Genomic DNA, 23,028 nt, shown 5'->3' with positions numbered 1-23,028 from the left:
CATGTTAAGGTCTGGATCCACACTGTGCCTGTGTTTACAGATGCAACCTCACATTAGTGTACTTACGAGGTGCTCCTTCAGCCATCTCTATAGCGGTGATTCCCAGAGACCAGATATCACTCTGTTGTAAAATAAAAAAAAAAATAATATTTTATTCAGGCAAAGTCACTCACTTACTCACTCACACACACACACACAAGGGGTGCAATAATAGGCATGTGTGGATTGAAATGGACAAATTCATACTACAAATATTAATGTTGTATTAACAAGATCCTCACACAAAAATAAAAATGTAAAGAAAAAAAAGAATAATAATTGCATTGTTTATTGGTTGTGTACTATACATTAACATTAACATGTATCATGAGCTAAAAAGTTAAAAACAAAAGAACTTTGCCAACAAACATTAGTTTAGACTTAGAGGAACCATTTATCCTTACAGACAATAGCCATTCAAACCAAACAGAGAGAAAAGTGTAGTATTCAGTATCACTTCACTGAATAATTACCAAGCGAAATGTCACGTGTATTTTCTGCAGACAGATATTTATAATTAATATTACTTTAAATCTCACGAGTTGTTTGACAATATTGTATTAATCTTGTTAAACAGAAAACAAATAATTAGTCTCATTTAAATGTTGATAATGGCTTTCTAATGTTTAATTTATATAATTAAAAATCCCCATTTTATCATTAGAATTCACAAAACCCTCTCCTTGTGATAGAGGCGTCAGTTTTGTGCGATCTCAACATGGCAGCCATTATGACAAAAGACCCTCTTGTGCAGCTAATTCTAAACCTGTCTGTAAAACTTATTGGAAAATAACCCACTGATCCGCATCAGATGATAGCAACCCCCTCTTGGTTGAGAAACACTGGTGTACATCAACAGGAAGAAGCTCATTTTACCCTGTAATCATAGGTGGAGTCAGGATTCTCGTCACAGGCGATGACTTCTGGGGCCATCCAGTACGGAGTGCCAATGAAAGTGTTTCTTCTGCCGACTGTACGATCCAACTGTGCACTCACCCCAAAATCCACTAGAGTGAGGAAAGAGGAAACAATTAGGGTCTGTAATGTAATATGACACGTTTTGCAAGTCTCATGAAACCTGTTGCGCAGGCAAAATGTTTATATTCATCTATCCTAATTCCTTCCTTCTCATACACAGACACACTCTTCTACTTAAGCCACACTCTCCCTCAGGTTGTGGTATGTGAAGATATTTTTGTCGTGGTGTCAGGCCTATATTAATGAGCTTCAGTGCTTTGCTCTAGTTGTTAAAAAAAAATCTCTAATCAGACAGGATATGGGTAAAACAACAGACACACTCAAATTTTCTGATTTTTGGACACAACCGGGCTACACAAATCAAATATCACAGTTACTGAGCTAGTCTATTTTTTTGGTCTGTTTGTTTCTTGTCAAGCAAATATCCCACTCACCAAGTTTAACCTCTGCGTTCTCTGTAAGCAGTACATTCTGTCCCTTGATGTCTCTGTGGATGACTTTATGAGCATGGAGGTGAGATAGACCCTGAGGAACAGAGAGACAGCGTTTACTGGCTGTGCAACATTACGTATATAATTACGTCAAACTAAAAGATAAAACTCAAGTAAGGCTGCAGTTAGGCATCATGTATCAGGCAAGTAATGTGTATTGTTAAAGTCAGCATGAAACGAAAATTGAGATTGTATTTTTTCTATGTTGTTGGACATATGCAGGTTGCTGGAAGGGATGCATTATTGTCCCACACATGCCATAAGTAAAGAGATGTCATTGCGAGGGGAGGAGTTTTTGTTTAAAGAAAAACAAATTCTGCACACAGATAAATCATTCAAGACTTGACTTTAAGAGTCTTACTCTCAGTATCTCTCTGCAGATATAAGCGATCCAGTCTTCTTTCAGAGAGTTGCCCTTTGTGTTCTTCACCAAGTCTGTAACTGAGCCGGCACCACAAAACTCCATCACCAGCTAAACAAAAACACACATATATGTACATATATGAAACTGCAAGCTGATACAAGCCAATGTTTTCCAAATCAACAAGGTACATGACTTAGAAATATATATATATTTTCATGCTAAACCATTTTGGTTAATACCAGACTATAAATATATCTGATCACAGTGCCATGATGCAAGACTTTTAGCAGTTATGAGATCAGTTATAAGGTCAGGAGTCGATCAGGTTCAGAAGTCTGAGGAAGCACAGACCCAGAGCTGGTCATCGTGTCCAGGCGGACTCTTCTTCACGAAAGCTCCGTAGTAGGTGGCAATGTTTCTATGGTGACTGTACTTCTTCAGCATGTTGATCTCAGCTTTAATCTCCTCCTCCTCTTCCTCAGTCACATCCATGACCTTTATGGCCGCCAGCTGGCCCGTCTTTACATGACGACCCTGAGACAGAAAGAAATTCAATAGCAAGTAGCGAAGAAATGGCAATTTTACACCATAATCAGAGTAGATACCACCATATTTAATTTAACATTAGTCTACAAACTACATATTCAACACAACACTAAAACTAACCTAGATGAACCATCTCAATGTCAACCCAAAAGCTAAACACATTCAAACTACAGTGCACACTCATTATACATGTCATAAACTATATTGTCACTAGAGAATAAACTACACATTTTCCAAACAATACAGCCTGAAGTACAAATTACACCCTACACACTCTTTAAAGGCTGCTTATGCCATACATTGCAATAATTACAGAGGCCTTTAGGGTTAAAATCACTACGAGTCTGCAAGTATAATGACTTACTACGCACTCCATGTCATGTGGTTCCTTAAAAATGAAGAATGTATTTTTTCATATGTTAAAATACTCTCTTCTATCCCAGCTTAATATACAGACTATAAGAAAGCCATTTGTAGACCGATTTATGCAAAAAGTGTAAACATATCCAACTAAACCGAAACAGCATCACTGGACTAAAAGTTTGACAGACTAATTGTAGATGAGGAGAGTTAAGGAAATCTGTTTGAAAACCAGTTCTTTTTTTAATTCCGTTTGGTGGCACTAATAGTACAGAAATGACGTAATTTAGCTGCAACCATTGAATTCATTCTTTTCTCCATTCATTCGGCTGTCAACTTCCTCCCCTCATCCAGACGTCTTCATCTCAACGGCGAGTATTGACAGGTCTGAGCACAGCTGCAGTGATCTGAGGTACTCTGTGTTATTGCACCACACTGAGAGTGCAATGACATTCTCACACATGCCTTGATGTACACATGAACACAACAGCTTTGAACAACTTATTCATGTAACAGCAACCACTGAATCCATCTTCGCTCTCGCACTCAAACACACATGGTGGTACATAACTCGATTTTTCTAAGAACATGAATTGGAGTGTTGAGTAACAATAGGATCACATTTACTCCTAACAAATATCGCCAGCCCTCTCTCTCCTGCCCTCCATCTGTATCTCACCTTGTACACTTGTCCGTAGGTGCCGTTGCCCACGACTTCCACCAGCTCAAAGATTCCTGCTGGGTCCTGAAGGAGAGAAACAATTTTTAAGATTGTGAAATCATACAATCATGCAAACCCCCTAAAATAAAGACTACAGGGAGGGAAATTAATTTGGATTTCCATACTTCAGTCCAATGACATTAAAGGGTTAGTTCACCCCAAAATGAAAATTCTGTCAGTATTTACTCACCCTCATGTTGTTCCAACCCCGTAAGACCTTCGTTCATCTTCGGAACACAAATTAAGATATTTAAGATATTAAGATCGCTCCTGCATACAGTCCATAGGCTTCTTGAGGGACTGGCTCTTGCTGTCCTCGAAAAGTCATTAAAGACATCGTTAAAATAGTCCAAGTGACTACAGGGGCTCAATCTTAAGTTTATCAAACGACGAGAACACTTTTGTGCGCAAAAAAACAACAAAAATAACGACTTAATTTCAACTATTCGTTTATTTCTCCCTCTGCACGAGTCAGGATACTAGTTTAATAGCGTAAGCTTCTGTTATTGTACGTCACACGCATCACACACACATGACCAGCGTCGGCCAATAGTGAGCCTACGTGTGACGTAGCTCTACGCAATCACACTACGTTAACTGACTTACAGGCTCATGGAGAAGGAAGTGAATAGTTGAAATAAAGTCGTTATTTTTGTTGTTTTTTTGCGCACAAAAGTGTTCAAACTTAAGATTGAGCCCCTGTAGTCACTTGGACTATTTTAACGATGTCTTTAATGACTTTTCGAGGACAGCAAGAGCCAGTCCCTCAAGAAGCCTATGGACTGTATGCAGGAGCGATCTTAATATCTTAAATATCTTCATTTGTGTTCCGAAGAGGAACGAAGGTCTTACGGGGTTGGAACAACATGAGGGTGAGTAAATACTGACAGAATTTTCATTTTTGGGTGAACGAACCCTTTAAGGCCCCAAAATAAGACACTTAGAGGCTTAGGCCAAAAACATCCTTTACTCAGGAATGTGAATGCAGATGCCAGAATATTACAAACATGGTTGAAGATTCTTTGATATGTACTGTACCTTGATATATAAGGTACCTGGAGTTATTTAATTCTGTGCCATAAAAAAGAAACTTTTAGGTATTTTAGTGTAGTTTTTATTTACAGTTAAGAGCAGTTATTAGATTTTATTTGTCACTCCACAAATAAAGTCAGTTACATACTGACTTTTCACATCTTTTTAGAGATAATAAATCAAATCTAATAATTGGTCTAAACAGTTTCAACCTTTTCTCAAGAACTGTCGTTAATTTTTTAAACATTTCATTAAATGAACAGTTAATGAAACCGTTAAGTAACCAGGACATTTAAGACAAATCAGAATCAATAAATTATTGATGAAACGGCAGAGTTTTTTCCTCATATTTTATGCTAATATGGTTATGGCTCCATTTGTGGCAATGCTGATATTTGATCAATTGTGGTCAGGCATTTCAGTATGCATGAAATAGAGCTAGCATAGCTAGAAGTGCCTGCATTTGTAACTTGTACTGGGTGTGTTTTGAATCTCATCAGTCAGAAGTTCACTCTCTGTACTTTCTTAGTCACTCACAGTGTAAAATATCCAAACTAAACGATTTGAACTAAGTCTTCGATGACCAGGAAAGAAATATTTCATGGCCTAAATCAAGCTTATTTTTGGAGATAATTTTTCTTTCTTAGACGAGCAGCTCCCTTCTGGCTCAGGATGGCAATGACAGAACCATTACCTGCTCAGCCATTGAGAACAAGAAAAGGCATCATGCTTTTAAAAACCCCAAGGTTTAAAAAAAGAGTTGATGCTGCATTGTTGAGTATTAAGACCGATTATGCAACTCTCAAGCAGCTTTATGTACCTCTTATGGGGAGCGCAGCCAAAAACTAGAATGAGTAGAGGGTTAAAAACAGCCAGCGCTGAACACACACACACACACACACACACACACACAGTGTGTGATTCAATATGGCCTCGGTACAGCTCTGTGGGTGGACAAGGCTAACGTTCTTCCTAGCTCTCACACATATATACACACCATGATCATCTCACTCTCATCTGCCTCCAATAACTGCAATATTTTTCCTCTCTCACTCTCTTTACATCCTTTTTATCTTTTCATCTCTCTCTCCCTTAAAGAGATCTGGAGTGGTGAGCTGTAAGTGAGCAACATGCTCTTATGCGAAACATCAGTAAGAGGGCAAATGGAAATGAGAACAGACACAAACAGGATTAAAAAATTAGCATTTATAACATAAAATAGCACATCATATCAAATCTATATTTTAGTGCCCTTATAGTATTCAAACTGAGTTTGCAAAGATCAAAGGAAATTAGTCTATACTCCAGAGAGAGCATCTGTCACAGAGAGAGATGACACACACACACGGGGAAATTAATAAATGAGCCGTTGAATAAGATGATAAACAGATAATAAGGCTTTCCCTGGAGAATACAGGCGTGGGGGTGTCAAACGACAGAATTTAAAATAAAATAATAAACAGTAAATCAGTAAATCCAAATGAGCCAGTGTATGTCGTGTGATAGGACAGGACATAAACTGCAATGTGCCAATGGAAAAACACTCACCTAAAGGATTATAAGGAACAACATACTAATACTGTGTTTGACCCCCTTTCACCTTAATTCTACGCGGCATTGATTCAACAAGGTGCTGAAAGCATTCTTTAGAAATGTTGGCCCATATAGATAGGATAGCATCTTGCATTTGATGGAGATTTGTGGGATGCACATCCAGGGCACGAGGCTCCCGTTCCAACACATCCCAAAGATGCTCTATTGGGTTGGGGGCTGGTGAATGTGGGGGCCATTTTAGTACATTGTCATGTTCAAGAAACCAATTTGAAATGATTTGAGCTTTGTGACATGGTGCATTATCCTGCTGGAAGTAGCCATCAGAAGATGGGTATGGTGGCCATAAAGGGATGGACATGGTCAGAAACAATGCTCAGGTGGGCAGTGGCATTTAAACGATGCCCAATTGGCAATAAGGGGCCTAAAGTGTGTCAAGAAAACATCCCCCACACCATTACACCAGCACCACCAGCCTGCACAGTGGTAACAAGGCAGTTTTCCAGTCTTCAACTGTCCAATTTTGGTGAGTCCCCCCAGTAGCCTCTTTTTCCTATTTGTAGAGGAGATAAGTGGTACCCGGTGGGGTCTTCTGCTGTTGTAGCCCATCCGCCTCAAGGTTGTGCGTGTTGTGGCTTCACAAATGCTTTTGTGTAACGAGTGGTTATTTCAGTCAAAGTTGCTCTTCTATCAGGTTGAATCAGTCGGCCCATTCTCCTCTGATCTCTAGCATCAACAAGGCATTTTCGCTCACAGGACTGCCGCATACTGGATCTTTTTCCCTTTTCACACCATTCTTTGTAAACCCTAGAAATCCTTGTGCGTGAAACTCCCAGTAAATGAGCAGATTGTGAAATACTCAGACCGGCCCGTCTGGCACCAACAACCATGCCATGCTCACTGCTCAGAATTGCTTAAATCACCTTTTTTTTTCTATTCTGACATTCAGTTTGGAGTTCAGGAGATTGTTTTGACCAGGAGCACACCCCTAAATGCAGTGAAGCAGTTACTGAGCTAGTCCTGTTGCATTAGTTGCATTAATGAGAAATTGAAGAGGTGTTCCTAATAGTCCTTTAGGTGAGTGTATATGCCAAATTATGTCACTGAAAATCCCATTTAAAACATACAGAAAAACATCAAATCAAATTTAAAAATGACAAAAAGAATCCTGATATTTAAATCATCATGCTAAAAGAGAATTGATGCTCTCATAAAAGATGAGCAAAATAGACTACTGTCTAAACCCCTTTTAAAAAAATTGCAAATTACAGTTTGTTCAAAGATTCAGTCTCTCTAAACCAATTCTTTCTGCAAGCATACCCAGTCAAGTCTATGATTGGTCTACCACTTGCAGCGGGTGACAGAAATTAAACACCTTTTACCATATCTCAATTTCAGCTCCGGGGCTGCAAAAAAAAAAAAAAAAAAAAAAAAAAAATCTTCTCATCAAAACAAACCGAACTCTTCCAGGCCTCAGCTACAAATATTGAAGGAAGGTCAAAGAAGACATGTTCACAGGCAGTCAAGCCCCTGCCCCTTTTGCCTCAAAATATAATGTGCCCTTTTCTCATAATTGTATACAATAATAATAATGAATTATTATTATTATTGTAAATATTATAATAAATAACAATACGCTTACACACCCTTGCCACCAAAAATAATAATACAAACAAATATTATAAAAAGAAAAATTTGGCGGAGAAGTGGAAGGCGGAGTTTCCTTTGCAGCGCCTCATACGCATTTAACGGTTTATCCTACCATGCTACTCTAAAAGTTGCCACAGCATGCGAGTTATACTTAACTATAATAAAAGTATAACTCGATTTCAGACGCATTCTGAGTGACATTTTCATTTTTATCCAAGCCATAGTGTTAGCTTAAGGAAATACATCTAGTTAAATTAAATCTTAAGTCCATGTCCAACTCTAAATTGTAAGGAATTTATATCTAACGCTTTACAATAAGGTTCATTTGTTCATTATTAGGCTAATCTATGAACAATGAGCAACACATTTGGTACTGTATTTGTTCATCTTAGTTAATAATACAACGTTAGGCTAATTGTTTATTCATGTCACAGTCAGTACATTAAATTGAAGAAATACAATGCCATCACTGATGCTGGATCAGTAAGTGACGGAGACGACTTCTTCGTGTTTCACAGCGGTTGACATCCATAGGGCCATATTATTTCATTCCTGTGATGCTGAAAACACGGACGGAATAATGGTATCCAGGCAAAAAACTGAATTTACTGTATAGACACATACCGCCCTATTTCACAGAATTTGTCAGATCTTGGATGAAAAGTGGGTCAGTAAACTTAAAATCATGATATAGACTAGTGTCTGTGAATATTAAAACGCATAAAGACTATTTAAAAAGGAATCATACATGTTCTGCATGTCTCTATGAATGAATGGCGCAGAGTCACATGCGGATTCATATACCACACACACTGAAGCACGCAATGTTTTCAGCCTGAGGATGTTTTCAGTTCACGCAAAAATGTAAAATTCTTTCATTAATTTGGCTACTCATTCATCTTCATGTCGTTCCAAACCCGCAAGACGGGTCATCTTCAGAACTCAAATGAAGATCTTTTTTGATGAAATCCAAGCTATTTCTGTCCACTTTGATGCTTAACAAATAAACAGATTGTAAAACCAATCCACATGAATTGAGTGGTTTAGTCCAAATTCTAATTCAATTTCTAAATAGACATGATCGCTTTATATGATGAACAGATTGTATTTAGGGTTTTATTCACATATAAAATATAAATACTGCCCCTTTAAAGGTGCAGTGTGTAGATTTTAGCATCATCTAGCGGGTCAGTTGTGAGTTGCACTAATGGCTCAGCCCACTGCTCACTCCACCCTTTCGAAGAAGCTACAGTGGCTAAAACGGGACAAACATCTCGTTGTCTGAGACAGCAGAGAAAGCAAAGTTTCTGTACCACAGTTCAATATAAACCACATCATGGATACATTTACAAATTTAAACACTTCATAATTTATTTGGATTAGAGTTAGTCTATTATTTCATTAGGACATATCTAAATTCTACAGTACAACAGTAATATATTTCTGTCAAGTTAAAACGAACTTTTAACTATTTTGAAGGGTTGCCGCAAAGATCTTTTGAGTTTCTATGCATTTATGTCATGATGATAGTTTCTCAAATGAAGCGGTTAAATGATCACAAAGTGGCTTTCAGAGTGGATCTAAAGCCTGGAGAGGAAGTTCATGCATTTTTGTCTTCATATAGGCAAAAAACAGCGCAAGCGTCACACGTGCTTCTTCAGTGCGTGCGCGTGTTTGTGTGTGTGATAAATGAAACTGCGTCGGCAGCACCATTCATTCACATGGAATAAGGCAAGCAGGATTCGTATTTAAATAGTCTTTGTGGTTTAATATTCACACACACTAGTCTACATTGCGATTTGATTTCAAGTGTACTGAACCGCTTTCTATTTATTCCACGAAAATATACAGTAAAATCCTTTTTTATAACTGGATTTCGTCAGCATTTTAGGGGGGTGGGGGTCGTTTTTTTTTTTTTTGGTCGCCCCCCTAAAACAATGGTAGGGGAAACACTGTAATATAATAGTAGTAAGCAGCTGATTATCTCACAAACGTAACCAGCACAATTCTCCCTACATAGCAAACACATAATACAGCGATGGAGAAGAACTAAGTTACATGAAACAATCCAACTGCATATTTTACACCACTGACAAGGGAAAACTCACTAGTCACTGTGTCTATGGCTAGCTTCTAGCTTTCTGCTACTTCTCTTTCGAGGAAGTGACGAAACACGCTCTGTAGAGCAGTTTGTTCACTGTCGGCCACGGTAGAAACATGACGTCACAATATGTCAACCTTCACAGAAGGGGGTGCTTGTGGTTATATAGATACGTCTCATTTTAAGGTAATAAAAACATTACGGTTTATTAAGCAAGTTCTTTATACACCACTGAACACAGTTATGGATGTCATATTGCATTTCTGTTAATAGATTTTCATTCATTTCATTCATTCATTTTTACACATTGCACCTTTCAGCTTTGAAAACAAGATCAACTAAGAAATATTGCAGCTATATTGCAAATATAACAGCATGCAGCTATCTGACATGAAGATGAAACCATTAGACACTAAAGTAATACCCATCAGAGTCAGCCAACGGTTATCAATATTTAAGCATCACTAGATCAAGTTACATCATTAACCTGCAACCTCATGAATACAGATACCAACAAACATTAATAAATATTCTCTTCTTGCCCAATGTATGCCAAACATCTGGCTTTAGGCACATGTTCAGCTGGTTTATTTTGATCAGTCAATAACAAGCTTCTGTTACATTTTGTAAGGTACAGTATAGCAGATTTTTCTAGTCATCATGACATGCATTATTTATTAGTTGGTTTAACCAATATCTTAAATCACAACTATTTGATATTTTTGGTTTCTGTTAAGATGTTATTAGCATTTGTTGCATTTACATAAGCAACCCAACAGTCAAATGGGCTGCTATTATGATTATGTAACAAGTATGCCACACAAGTCGTGAAAAGTGAAGCCAAAACGTTTCGATTTGAGTGGCGCATCCAACCAGGTGGTCAGTCCCTGTATAGGTCATAAACACCGCCCTCTTATGGCTCGTTTCCACTGAGCGGTACGGTTTGGTACACAATTATTTGCATTTCCACTGTCAAAAGTGTTGTGAATGTTACCAAAAAGTACCATACTACTTTTTGGGTACCCTTCTGTTGGGGTACCTAGCACAGTGGTACGGTACTAAAAGGTGGAGCTAAATCTCACCGCAGAATATTGATTGGTTGACAGAGTATCGTCACTTGCGCGTGCTACAAGGGCATTAGATACGGCATTTTTTTAATATACATTTGAAATAATACTACTGTTATTGTGAAGTTTACTAAGTGAAGTTTCATATATTTGAGCGCTGAATTTGTTTATTTGACTGAATGGTTTGCTTTATGTTATTAAAGCTTTAATGTATAGCTTCTGTACCTTTTACTTATACTTTTCTAATGGATATTATTGATAAAACTGAAATTTAACAAAAAGAGATAGTGTTGTCATTTTTTATTTTATTACAAGATCATCTGTAATGTTGTGTATTGCAACATTTGTACCAATGCAATATGCAATACATTACATATTTCCTGGAATATGTTTAATATTTTTAAATTTAAACGAAAAGAGGCAGGGTTGTGTTTTATATTTAGTTTTGTTATAAATGTATACCATATAACGTTACATGCAGTGAATATAATCAGTAGGCTGTGCGTTGCCTGCCCTGAACCACATTTGTGTGCTTATAATGTTTAAAATGTGTTTAAATGAAATTGAAAAGAAGCAGAGCGGTGTTTTATAACATATTCCGTTTTATTGTTGCCTAAAATGTACATAAAGAGATAAGCGGAGTATCAGAGCGAGCTGAGTGGCGCATTCAAGAACGTGCAGAATTACTGGACTTGCGTCCTCGGGAGACATTCTCCCGAGTCTGACTTTGCGTAGGCTATTTGGTATTGAGAAACGCCTAATGCCAGCGCTTGTTTCTTGTGACAAACATGCCAAGAAGCAGGAACAAGATCTGCTGTATGTCATCCATTGTTGTTGTTGTTGTTCTTGTTTACTATGTTGCTTTCTTCGCATGAAAATGACGTCGATCGCTTCTTTCCGGCAAACAATACTGTTGGCGGTGGAAACGCTAGCCAGATCATGGTTTACCGACCCGTACTGTACTGTACCGTACCACTCAGTGGACACAAGCCATTAATGTAGTCTAATGGCCTGTGGAAAAAACTAATTCAATTTACATTCCAAATAAAAATGTTCTAAAGATGGTTCCTGTCACTTTAGGTAGTTTGGTTTTAGTTAGTTATTTGATGTTATAAAAACGGGAGTGACACTTCACAATTCTCTGACCAACAGACTTTTTTCAGGATTTCAGGAGGAGTTTGGAGCTTTAATTTCTACAATTCCATAACTGTGTATTTCACACTGACATGAGTTGTTCTGCGGTAAACTGTATTAACCGATTCTGCAGGAGTGTGGGTGGGGCCTTGATACCTCGGCTCCACTACATACTTCTCCTCTCTCACTACTGCGCAGATTCGGGTCCCGAGTTCACTACTGTGTACCCGAATGAGCGCAAGATTGAGACATTGGCGGTTTCACTTTTCTACAATGAAAAAAAATGAAGGTGCGTCATCCATCTTTTTTCTTACAGTCTATGTTATGTAATAATAGCCCAATTTAAATACATGACTCTACAAAATTCAGGCGCCAGCAAAAACTTCACCTGCTTCTGCCAAGTTTGATGCTCTGGCAACTTGCAAGTCAATCTTATTTAAAAGTGATCCTTACAAGAACTGAAACTGAGATGACCACCGGTGAACTGGAGAGTAGGTTGCTCTCAAGTTCAAAAACAATACAACGAAACTACAAACCACCTCGGCCGTGTGCGATTCTAGATAGGGAGCTACATGTAAGGCAGAACTCTTGAGATAGTCTAAATTAGTTTTGCTTGCCTAAATGTGCATCTACACTGTATGTGGGTGTTATATAGGACGGCTATAAAACAATGAGCTTAAGTGAATCATCGTGCTCATTCTCTCTCTCTCTAGGGGCAATATCACACACATCACACCCTGGGAGAGCCGTGCCCAGGAACTCACTGTACCAACACACAAGAGATATAGAGTTACGGCCAGAGCTCTAACGTTTATGGCATTTTCACAACCACACTAACACGCGTAACTGCTGAAGTGTCAAAAGGATGGAGTCCTGACGTGTTCATGTCCAGTCCGCAAGTTACAAAGCAGTTGTTTGGGAAGGACGCACACCTCGACAAACTAATAAAAACATTTTTGTTAATTGAAATAAAGCTGAAAAAATACATATAAATATTAGATGAAAAAAATGGAAATTGGAAATTTTGCTTTGGCAACTGAGTTACTGTATGACACTGATGAAAACTAAGTGAAATACTTTTAAGTTGAATACTAATCAATTAAAAATAAAAACTAAAACTGAAAAATAAAATAATTTAAACCTAAACAGTAATACAACAAAAATGACAAAAGCACATAAAAATGCAATAAATAAATAAATTAAAAAAAAATCAGACTGACGTTACCTTATCTATATGCAGGAATTCACCTAATTAGTGAACATAATTACCCCTAAGGCACTGGATTAGCCACCTGCTAACATACCACTAAGCTAGAAGACTAGATTAGCCTTCTGCTTGCACATGAAATACAGAGACTATTCTAGTATACAACACAATATGACAGCAATTCTAAGGCTAATGTGCAAAGTGTAAAGGTTTGGGTTCAGTAAGATGTATTTTTTAAATAAATGAATACTTTTCATACAGCAAAGATGCATTAAACTTTGCCAATGCGACAGTAAGTTCATTGATGTTACAAGGATTTCTTTCTATTCATCACACAATCCTGCAAAAAAGCATTTCATTTTCTATTAAAAACAAGAGATGTTTTAAATAGTAAAAATATCTCACAATATTCGAGTTGTAATGTATTTCTGATTAATGCAGCCAGGGTGAACATGAGAGAATTGTTTGAAAAATATTCCAAAATCTTACTGACAGAGTGCATTAGGTAGGGTAATTTGTTGCTAAAATGGTCTTTGGTGAAGGATTGTCATCTTTTTGCCATAGAGTCTGGATTAATGTCAAGATAATAATCTGCCCACTTCTCCATACTATGTGGGTAACTAATTTTCTCCCCTCACAAAACGGACTCAATCGTTGCTGTAAACATATCCATTAACTAAGACTTTCCGGCATCTGGCCAGTGGGGAACGTTGAGTTTTTGTTAAAAAACCCCCCAAAAAACTAAGAAGCCAAGCCATTAAAAAACAGACACTACTGAATCATTCCTTTACATTTGTACGTAAACATGGTGAGTGTTGGCCTAAATGTAAAGTTACACTAATGTTTTGCAGGGCATTCCCCATTCAACAAAGAAGATATTCTAAGATTACAAAGGAAGCCTATTCAATGTCAACACTTATTTGCAAGGTAGGCCCTCCCAAAACACAAATGTGTGTGTGTGTGTGTGAGAGAGAGAGAGAGAGAGAGAGAGAGAGAGAGAGAGAGAGAGAGACAGAGAGAGAGAGAGAGAGAGAGAGAGAGAGAGAGAGAGAGAGAGAGAGAGAGAGAGAGAGAGAGAGAGAGAGAGACTACAGGCCTTAATTATTATATTACACATAGCTACAGGCCCAAGACTTACCTGCTCGCAGGAACTAATCAATCATAATAATCAAACATTGAAGATCGTTATTAAAAGCTCGTTGATGTATACATTTCCTCATAAACCATATCGGCATAGATAGATCATACTGTTATGGATTTGTTTGGGTGTGAAGGCCTCTGACAGGTGAACAACACACACTCACCCGCAGGGCGGCCAGGTCGATGTCATCCAGACTCCGCGTAGGTGCGTTTTCTGACATTTTTGCGGCGATTCAGGAGGAAATTGAAAATATGTACTCCAAACTGCAGCAACGACAGCGGTATTTTTATTTTATCAGTATATTTATTTCAATGGACAGTTCATAAAAACTTGTGAGGTCCCCGGAGAAACATTTGGCTCGACCCGCCGCGAACAGTTTAACCGACAACAGCTGCAGGATTTCTGACCATAAAATGTTTGTTTCTTGTTTATCGGAGAACAAATGGTTCTTTAAGGCTAAGTGATCCGGTTCTTCAGGCAAGTGTTCGAGAAATGCCTAGCGAGCATTTATCGATGATAAAGGCAGAGATTGAGCCTATAATCCTGAAGACTGCATGGCAACATTTACATGAGCTTGAATCAGATGTGCCACACTACACTCCGTCTCTACACTCATTTTGGCAGCACTGCGTAAGTTAAGCCAATCCTACCTCGGTCAAAGCAGTAGAATAGCGTATGCACGAGCAGTATAAATCTCAAAATATGTAAATAAAGAGGCAGAACTTCAAGATAAGTCAAAAGCCGAGCTCCAAAACAGCGGCGCTCGCTCGTGATATCCGCGTCAATCTGCCACAGCCGTCATGTTACGGCGCAACCCACGCACACGCCTTAAACGGGATTTCTGTGTGGATTTCGATGTCACTGTTCGGCTCAGTTAATGTCCACAGTTTTTAAAAGTCTCTACAATGAGTCTCGGGTTGAAATACACGGTCCTGGTGTCAAAAACAAGAAGTGTTTACGTCGAATAAAATTCCGCCCGCCTGGCAAACTTTCATTCCCTCCTGATGTCAGTCAGCGGCACCTCCCGGTTGTGCGCAAAACCTCTGCCGATTTGTTGGAGAGAAAGCAAGGGGAAGAACGGGAAATCAGAAACAGCACCTTGTTTTCAGGCCGGACCCTTTAAGGCAGTGATTCGTCACGATGCACAACGTTACATTATTGTTATTACTATAATTAAGATGTTAGTAAAACGAGTCGCCTCGGGAATAAACTTTGTCCTTTTGCTGTAATCTCGTTTGTTTTCATGGGTCAGATTGAACTTCTCTCTCCTGTGTTGGTATGATCCTATTCCTACTTCTGCTGTGACGTCCGTCCTCTGCAAGAATACACAACACTGTTTTCCAGCCACTTTATTTTCCCCCCTCCCCTGCACTTTCTCACTCCCGTCTTCCTGTACTGTTCGACTGGGTTGCTACGGTGCTACAACAGGGACAAACTTCCCGAGTAAGTTACAAAGGAGACAGGTACAGGAATACCTATAGCAGAACATTAACAAAATAATAACTAGCAGAACATAATCACACTAGCTGTTTTTTGTAAATGTTTTTAGGCTTATTATTACATTGACTTATATTGTTTTTATACGCCAATTATATGTTGTTCTTGTTCATAAACTTACATAAGCCTAACTCTCACACTTTAACAATTTTCTAATTTAAGACATAATTTATGTTTATTGAAGGGATGGTTCATCTGGAAAAACAAAAATAATAATATTAACATTCATCATTTCCCCTCATGTCGTTGACCTTCGTGGACCTTCCGTATTCGCCAACATTTGGCTTTCAACGTTCTTTAATATTTTCTATTTTGTTCCGCATAAGAAAAGTCATAGGCTACAGGTTTTGAATGACATGAGAGTGAATTATAGAACTTTTCTAAACTATTTGGTTGAGCTAGCTAACAATAAATATATATTATTTACTATTTGGTTCTAAAAAAAGTCTTCATTTAGCCTACTTAATTCACTATTTACTTAAATTCTTCTGTTTCCGTTGGTTATTTTGTTTTGTTGGCACTTTAAAGCGACCTTGAGTTTAAGAAAGGTGCTGTATAAATAAAGGAAATTTGTTGGCTGAGAATCTCTAACAAGAAGGGGTTATTAAACAGATCGTTGCTGATCCGTGATCGAATGGACAAAGCCCCACATTTCGTGGATCAGTTACAAGTTTAACGCAATTATCATTTGCACATGTTTTTTCTTCCTTGTTTACACATTCAATAGATTTTAAAAACCATTACAACGCTAGAAGAGGCAATATAATTTATTTCGGTATCGCACATTGTTACATGTGCGTGCACAGCCACACACACCTGAGGCACGCACAGAGAGAGAGAGGCATATTACATGTAGCGCACAAACTTCGAACTGATTCCTCCACTGGGATGGACACATACACACAAATTATGCCAGTCCATACCCGTCTCAGCAAGTTTTCTCTTAAGCACACTTAAGTGAACAAGATGAGAAAAAAATAGAATGTGTATCATTATACTGGATCAGTGCGTACATGGTCTTAAAGTGACAGTGTAAGTTATACCAGCTGTTTGACATGTTAATCAAACAACAAAACACAGCTTTAAGATTTATCTATATTGCATTTATTCCGTGAACATAGTGTTATTTTACATTTAATTATTACATTTCTGTACCCGAAATGAATGCTACATTTAGACCTTTCTTTATTTGTGACTTTATGTTGTATTTATATGCTTGTAATTGGTTTACTGTCTGTTCACTTGCCTTTTACTCTGGTATCGCAGGACTTAAAGTAAGCTTTAAGTTTAATTGGAGAGCAAAGTTTCCCCCGCACAATTTTTATTCCTGCTGATCCGATTCGTAACGTAAAAAACGTAATATGATCCGAACCGCCAGTTTTGTGATCTGGTGAACGACAAACAACACAAAGCATCAATGAAGTGAATGGTGTATTTATTCAGATGGAGAACAGAAAGGAAAATAACGGATTGCTCAATTGCTTTCAGACAACTATCATATTGCATTTATAGTCAATCCAAAAATACATGTCATACATGTAGCCAAATACACCATAAAACATTTTCGAAAGTGACTTATGAAAATGACATGTCATCTAGGACCTTTATAGAAAGCATGCAGTTGTAAAAACTACAAGTCTGTCCTTTATAACCTCGTTTTCATCTGAAGAAAATTCAATATGCTGTCTATCCTAGCTGTCTATAGTAGACATTCAGAAGCTGTGAAAACACATAGTGTTAGCCAATATTAATTTAAGTATTAGTTTGTGAGCTCAGAATGCTTTCTAAATAAAATCAATTGTATATACATAAAAAGTATAAAAATGTGCAAAAGCAGATACAGCAGGTATAAAGTGATTTTTTAACATAATTGTCAGTTCATAAAGTTGCCTGCTTGATATAATTAGAATGTTACAGTATATTAATGATTGTGTCATCAGTGGTCAAACCCAAAAACATTCTCTTCCAGTGCAGGTAAAGTCACCTACAACATTCTACAGCATTACATGGGCAGATTACTAATCATTTACAAAGTGGGGCATTGACAAAATTAGCTTTGCTTTTCTGGTCTCCAGTGTGCTCTCGACACCCCCTTCAAAAAACCCAAAGTGGAACCTTCTGGGCCGCTGACATAATTACATAACAATAATTTCTTCTGGTTGTCATGGAGATGAGGTGGTTGGTGATAAATGTTGAGCTGAGAGACTCCCCCTGAATATCTCACCATGTTTGATGCCCCACCTGATCCCCGCTCCGTAACACTCCCCCCTACCTGTTTCAAAAAACATTACATAATGTTCCCTTACCAAGTACGCCAGCACCCACAGTTATCCCTGTTTTGACGGTTTGTCTATTTATTCCTGATTCTTCCTCTCTCTTTCTTTCGTTTTCTCTATCGCTCTCTCAGAAGCCAAGACCAAGTCAGCTCTTTATAACCGTCACCATAACAACCACAAATGTTCTGACAGATTTGCTGCCACTGCATTGAGAGGTGTAGTGCACGAAAGAAAGAAATAAAGAGAGAGGGAAAAGAAGGTAAAGCAATGCTTGCCACCCACACACATTCACAACAATAAATGTACGTTCTGTTCCTTAGTCATCAAAAATACCCTCTCTCTCGCCTTGTTTTCTCTTCTTTCCGTTTCTTGTTCCTCATTTTATCCTCGATAATATGCAGCACTTTACATCCTCGGCCATCTTAAATACTCAGATCATGACATCTGTGGCCGTAATGGGCATTTGGGGAGAAGACTGATGTTATTTCATTGTATCTTCATAAAATTAGCAAGTGCACCGTGTGATTCTCCTAACAAACGCATTTATCTTCTTATATAAGATCAGCATGTGTTTCTACACTGTATTTGGGTTAGTGTTCAGAGTTAACATTTCCTACCATTACGTTAGTCCAAACATAATTAGACAAAAAAGTGTGGCAGCAGCTTATAGCTTAGTTAGCCGATGTGTGATATTTTAAACTCTGAAATCCTGTTTCACTGGCACACTTCAAACTATTTGATGCTTTTCCCTGCTACGTCCACACTTCCATAGGAACCATTCCTTCTTTGCTCTTAAGTGACGGGAGCAAGTACTCCTCACAAAGGAAATGTAGCGGAAAATGGACCAGAATGCCCTGGATGGCCTGTAATTCTTCTCTGGCTTTCTCCGGGTCGGTAAGACTGAGATTCTCCGTGTTCGCGTTCCCCAGCAACTCGCGCAAGTTACGGATGGAGTCCAGGGGAAGACATCGGAAGACCTGCACAGTGAAGAAAAAAAGATTCCAGAAATCTAATCCATAACTAGATCATGCAACCATCGAGATCTCTAGGATTAGCATTGTGAGTGTAAATATCTAGGTAATGATAGTATAGAAGTGCATGGGAGTGCTGATATTGTCTGCAGGACTGCTGCACAACCTGCAAATTACAGTAATTGCAGGTTTTGTCATAGTTTAGACTTGCATTCAATGCTTTTGTATCAGTAACCCAGCACAGCGACTTTAAATGAAAACCTTTAGTTAAAGACATCAGATTCATAAATGCCATAGAGGGTGTGTGGGGGAATTCAGAACACAAGGTCTGTCCCTCACCTTCTCATAGACGACGGCATTGGTTTGGGCGATTTTGTTCCAAACATTGTTGAAGAAATGATCACTGATCGGATCATCGATGTCCAGAGTTGGGTCGGATTTTGCTCCGAGAAGTACACTGAGGAGAGGAGGCAAAGGGTGAATTTAGACAGTTTAGCTAAACAGTATTTAGAGCAGTCGTTCTCAATTTTTTTTTTGTTCCTTTGTTCAAAACAATTTTAAAAGGCTGATAAGTACCTTTTGTACTTCTGTTGTAATAGAAATAAATAAACTAATAAATAAGATGCTAGTTTAATGTTGTACATCTTTATTCTCAGGGGTTTACAATGAAAAAAAAACACCATTTTCAACTAAAAACGGGATACTTATTATGCATTTTTGCCATTAATTTACACAGCAATGGTGTTTTTTTCACACAGACGCAAACTTTAGAAAACAGATTTAAAGCGCAACTTTTAAATAACGATACTATTATTGTCTCTGTGTAAACTACAAAAAAGCGAATGCGTTAAAACGGTGATGTCAAGCGCATCATATTACACGTTCAGTCTATTAGCGGATTGTTTTTTTATTTTAGCATTTGCAGCATAATGCAGCCGTTTTTGCAGATCTGTGTGAATGGGGATCGTTTTGACAGCTTTGTCTGCAAGCGAAAAGCTTTTCCGTTTTTAGTACATTGTTGTCATGTAAATGTATCATTGTTTTAATTATGTTTCGCAAGGCAACACTTCAAAACAAACCATAGTATGTTGATAGATATTACGTGAGAACACCTCCTCCCCCTTTCCAGTTCCAAGTTAAAAAAAAAAAAAAACTCCTTTGAATCAAATGCTCTTAACAGACTAGGACTAAAAATCTCAGTCTACATCTTATTTCAATTTTTAATCATATCACATCAAGAGGTAATTTCAGAGCATTTTACTTTAAGCATTAAAGACAAGTCAACATCAAAAAAGAAAATATCAAAAAACTCATTTAGACTGATACAGTGCACCCTTGGGGTGTAGAAAGCCTGCGGAAAGTCTCATAGAGCAAATAGAAATGTGAAATGTGAAAACTATTATGGGAGGAGATTCACGTGGAATAACTCAATCAAATCATAAGACCCAGAGACGGACATTAACACAATCACTTGAGGTCACATCCCAAGGCTAGCAGTGAAAGGTGCTGCAGACATGCATCATTAGAAGCATCTCACTGTTTCCCTTGGCAACCAAGAGATGTTCTGGTAGCTGGCAGTATGGAACGCAGCGTGCCAACACAAATTGCTCTGCTCACACACACACACACACACACCTCTCTCTTTCACTCACACACTCCTACACAGACAGGAGAGAAGTTGGACAAAATGGGATGCCGAGGTGCTTCACTGCACAAACAGAGATCTATCATCTTAGCTACAGAACCATTCTCATGTAAAAGAGATGGATTATGACTATGTTTAAGGTATTTCATGGGAAGAAATGCAAAAAGATACAAGCCTAATGACTACTAATAATATCATACTCGTATCTCTGTTACTCATTTCCCATCAATTGTGCTTGACATTTCTTGACAAACTGCATAAATTAAATGCTTCAATTTGTCACAGTCATTAAGGTCAGCTAGTCTTGAAGATATCTGTGCTTTACAGGCTTACCTCATAATCAATCGCATCAGTAAATCATGGTTTGTGTTTCGTCTTGAACGATTCATTATCTAGCTCATAAAACTCATTTGTTGTAAATCTAACTACACAAGCATTCAAAAGTTTGGGCTCAATAAGGTTGTTTTTTTTTTTTTAGAAATGAATACTTCTATTAAAGCAACACTAAGTAAGAATTTTTACAAAATCGTTTCAGTGGTTCATCAAGTCGTGACATTGTAAAATGCACTTTGCGGTCCTTTATCTGATATATCCATGTAATGTAAGATTGCCAGATCGGGTCGCGTTTCTGTAGTGCGAATGAGACATAAGAAAACTACATATTTGACTTGCTTTACGGCAAGAGTTATAATTGCTGATAGGTGGAGCGTACTCGACAGTAGACTACAACTACATATAAGATACCTAGCAGCCGGCTAGCTTTTGAATTGTCATCATGATTCCAAAGCGGATGCTGGATAAACAGAGAGCGTGCGACAGTAGGATGCGGTAGGCTGAATTATTTACGACAGCAATAATGGACAATTCCGCTTCCAACCTGTAGGGGGACCGCAGAGGAAAAGTTCCTTGGTGTTGCTTTAAGCAAGGACACATTACATTACAAACGTGAGAGTAAAGATATTTAACATTTTACAAAAGATTTCTATTTCAAATATATACTGTTTTTTGATCTTCATATTTATCAAAGAATGCTGGGGGGAAAATGTATCATTGTTTCAACTAATGTATCAACTGTTTTCAACATTGATAATAAGAAATGCTTCTTATGAATCAAATCGTCATGTTAAAATTATTTCTGAAGGATCATGTGACTGACAATTGAGGCTGAAGATTCAGCTTTTCACAATATTTACTGTATTTTTAAATCAAATAAACACAGGCTTACCAACAAAAATCTCTTACCAACACCAAACCTTTAAAGTTTAAATGGAAGTGCGGACGTATGTTCTTGCTTGCAGTTTGCGATGACAGCTCAATAGAAAGACATGTTTTCTTGCCTTTATTTTTTGGTACACAACCTTGAATCACATTGGATTCAGACTGATAACTCAAAATGCCATAGCGCTGTAGATTCAGTGCTGGAAACGCTGGAGAATCCAGTTTTCTGAGCCTCCAAGCAAAGCATATCCAAAGACATTTTCATTCACTATGGAAATTGTCATGACTTTTCTAAGCAAAAATTTCAGGTGCTTCCATGACTCTAGAAGACTGATGTAAGAATCATATAGTATATGTGTTTGACAGATTTGATTTGATTGGTGGTTGCGACACTTTGACTTCTTCACAGAAAGCTTGTCAACTTTAAATACATGCTCTGGTGCATCTCTGTCACTGCTTTCAAGTATATACACACCTGAAGCACTCCTTTCGTAATGCGAGTGCTAGTGGTCCAGCCTGGTACTCCTCTCCGTTCATGACTGAGGGAACTCTTTCCTCATCCTCAACCAGCACTGCCAGCTCACTGTCACGACTGCCCAGCATGCTCCTGTCATTGATGTTGGCTGACCCTGATAACAACAGGAGAGAAAGGACATTTTGAAGAACTTTAAATTTGAACAGATGGATTTTGGAGCTTTTTCATGGAAATAGTATCATGGGTCAGCGATTCCTAAATCCCATTCCAAGGTGCAAATTCCCCAGGGATACTTTATACACGTTGCTTTGTTAAACCTATATAAAACAAATTATTTAAAGACAGTCAGCAGATCGAAGTTGAGCTTTGATGATTTTTCACCATTATCCACCATGGCTCTGTGGGTAGGGTGACCACCCGTACCGTACAGCATTTTCACCCCGTGTCCCGCACGTCGCATATTAAGATAATGTCCCACATTTTCATCAGTCTGTTGGTTTTAATTATCATATTAAGAAAACGTGCATGCATTCTTTTGCCTTTTTAATAAACCATTTTATTTAT

General features: G+C 38.0%; 2 protein-coding genes across 9 annotated transcripts in view; both read right to left on the bottom strand.

Moving 5' to 3' along the window:
- The window catches only part of mink1 (misshapen-like kinase 1), a 44,271-nt gene extending 28,519 nt beyond the window's left edge, over positions 1–15,752 (bottom strand). For 5 of the 6 annotated variants that reach the window (XM_039659333.2, XM_039659334.2, XM_039659332.2 and 2 more), the window contains exons 1-7: positions 14,546–15,751; positions 3,458–3,523; positions 2,224–2,406; positions 1,870–1,980; positions 1,452–1,542; positions 916–1,046; positions 67–121 (exon numbers count right to left, since the gene is read on the bottom strand). In XM_039659333.2, the coding sequence (XP_039515267.1) occupies positions 67–121; positions 916–1,046; positions 1,452–1,542; positions 1,870–1,980; positions 2,224–2,406; positions 3,458–3,523; positions 14,546–14,602 (694 nt within the window). In that variant the 5' untranslated portion in view covers positions 14,603–15,751. Of the gene's footprint in view, positions 1–66; positions 122–915; positions 1,047–1,451; positions 1,543–1,869; positions 1,981–2,223; positions 2,407–3,457; positions 3,524–14,545 lie in introns of all 6 variants that reach the window. The other variant, XM_039659331.2, reaches the window with a different exon arrangement.
- Positions 15,753–17,297: 1,545 nt separating this feature from the next.
- The window catches only part of pld2 (phospholipase D2), a 28,123-nt gene continuing 22,392 nt past the window's right edge, over positions 17,298–23,028 (bottom strand). For all 3 annotated transcript variants that reach the window (XM_039659312.2, XM_039659313.2, XM_039659314.2), the window contains 3 exons: positions 22,465–22,618; positions 19,466–19,583; positions 17,298–19,132 (listed from right to left, as the gene is read on the bottom strand). In XM_039659312.2, the coding sequence (XP_039515246.2) occupies positions 18,908–19,132; positions 19,466–19,583; positions 22,465–22,618 (497 nt within the window). In that variant the 3' untranslated portion in view covers positions 17,298–18,907. The remainder of the gene's footprint in view (positions 19,133–19,465; positions 19,584–22,464; positions 22,619–23,028) is intronic.

This window comes from Pimephales promelas, chromosome 4 (assembly GCF_988280905.1).
Source record: "Pimephales promelas chromosome 4, fPimPro1.hap1.1, whole genome shotgun sequence".
Classification (NCBI taxonomy): Eukaryota; Metazoa; Chordata; class Actinopteri; order Cypriniformes; family Leuciscidae; genus Pimephales; species Pimephales promelas.
This window is presented reverse-complemented; position numbering and strand designations above follow the sequence as displayed.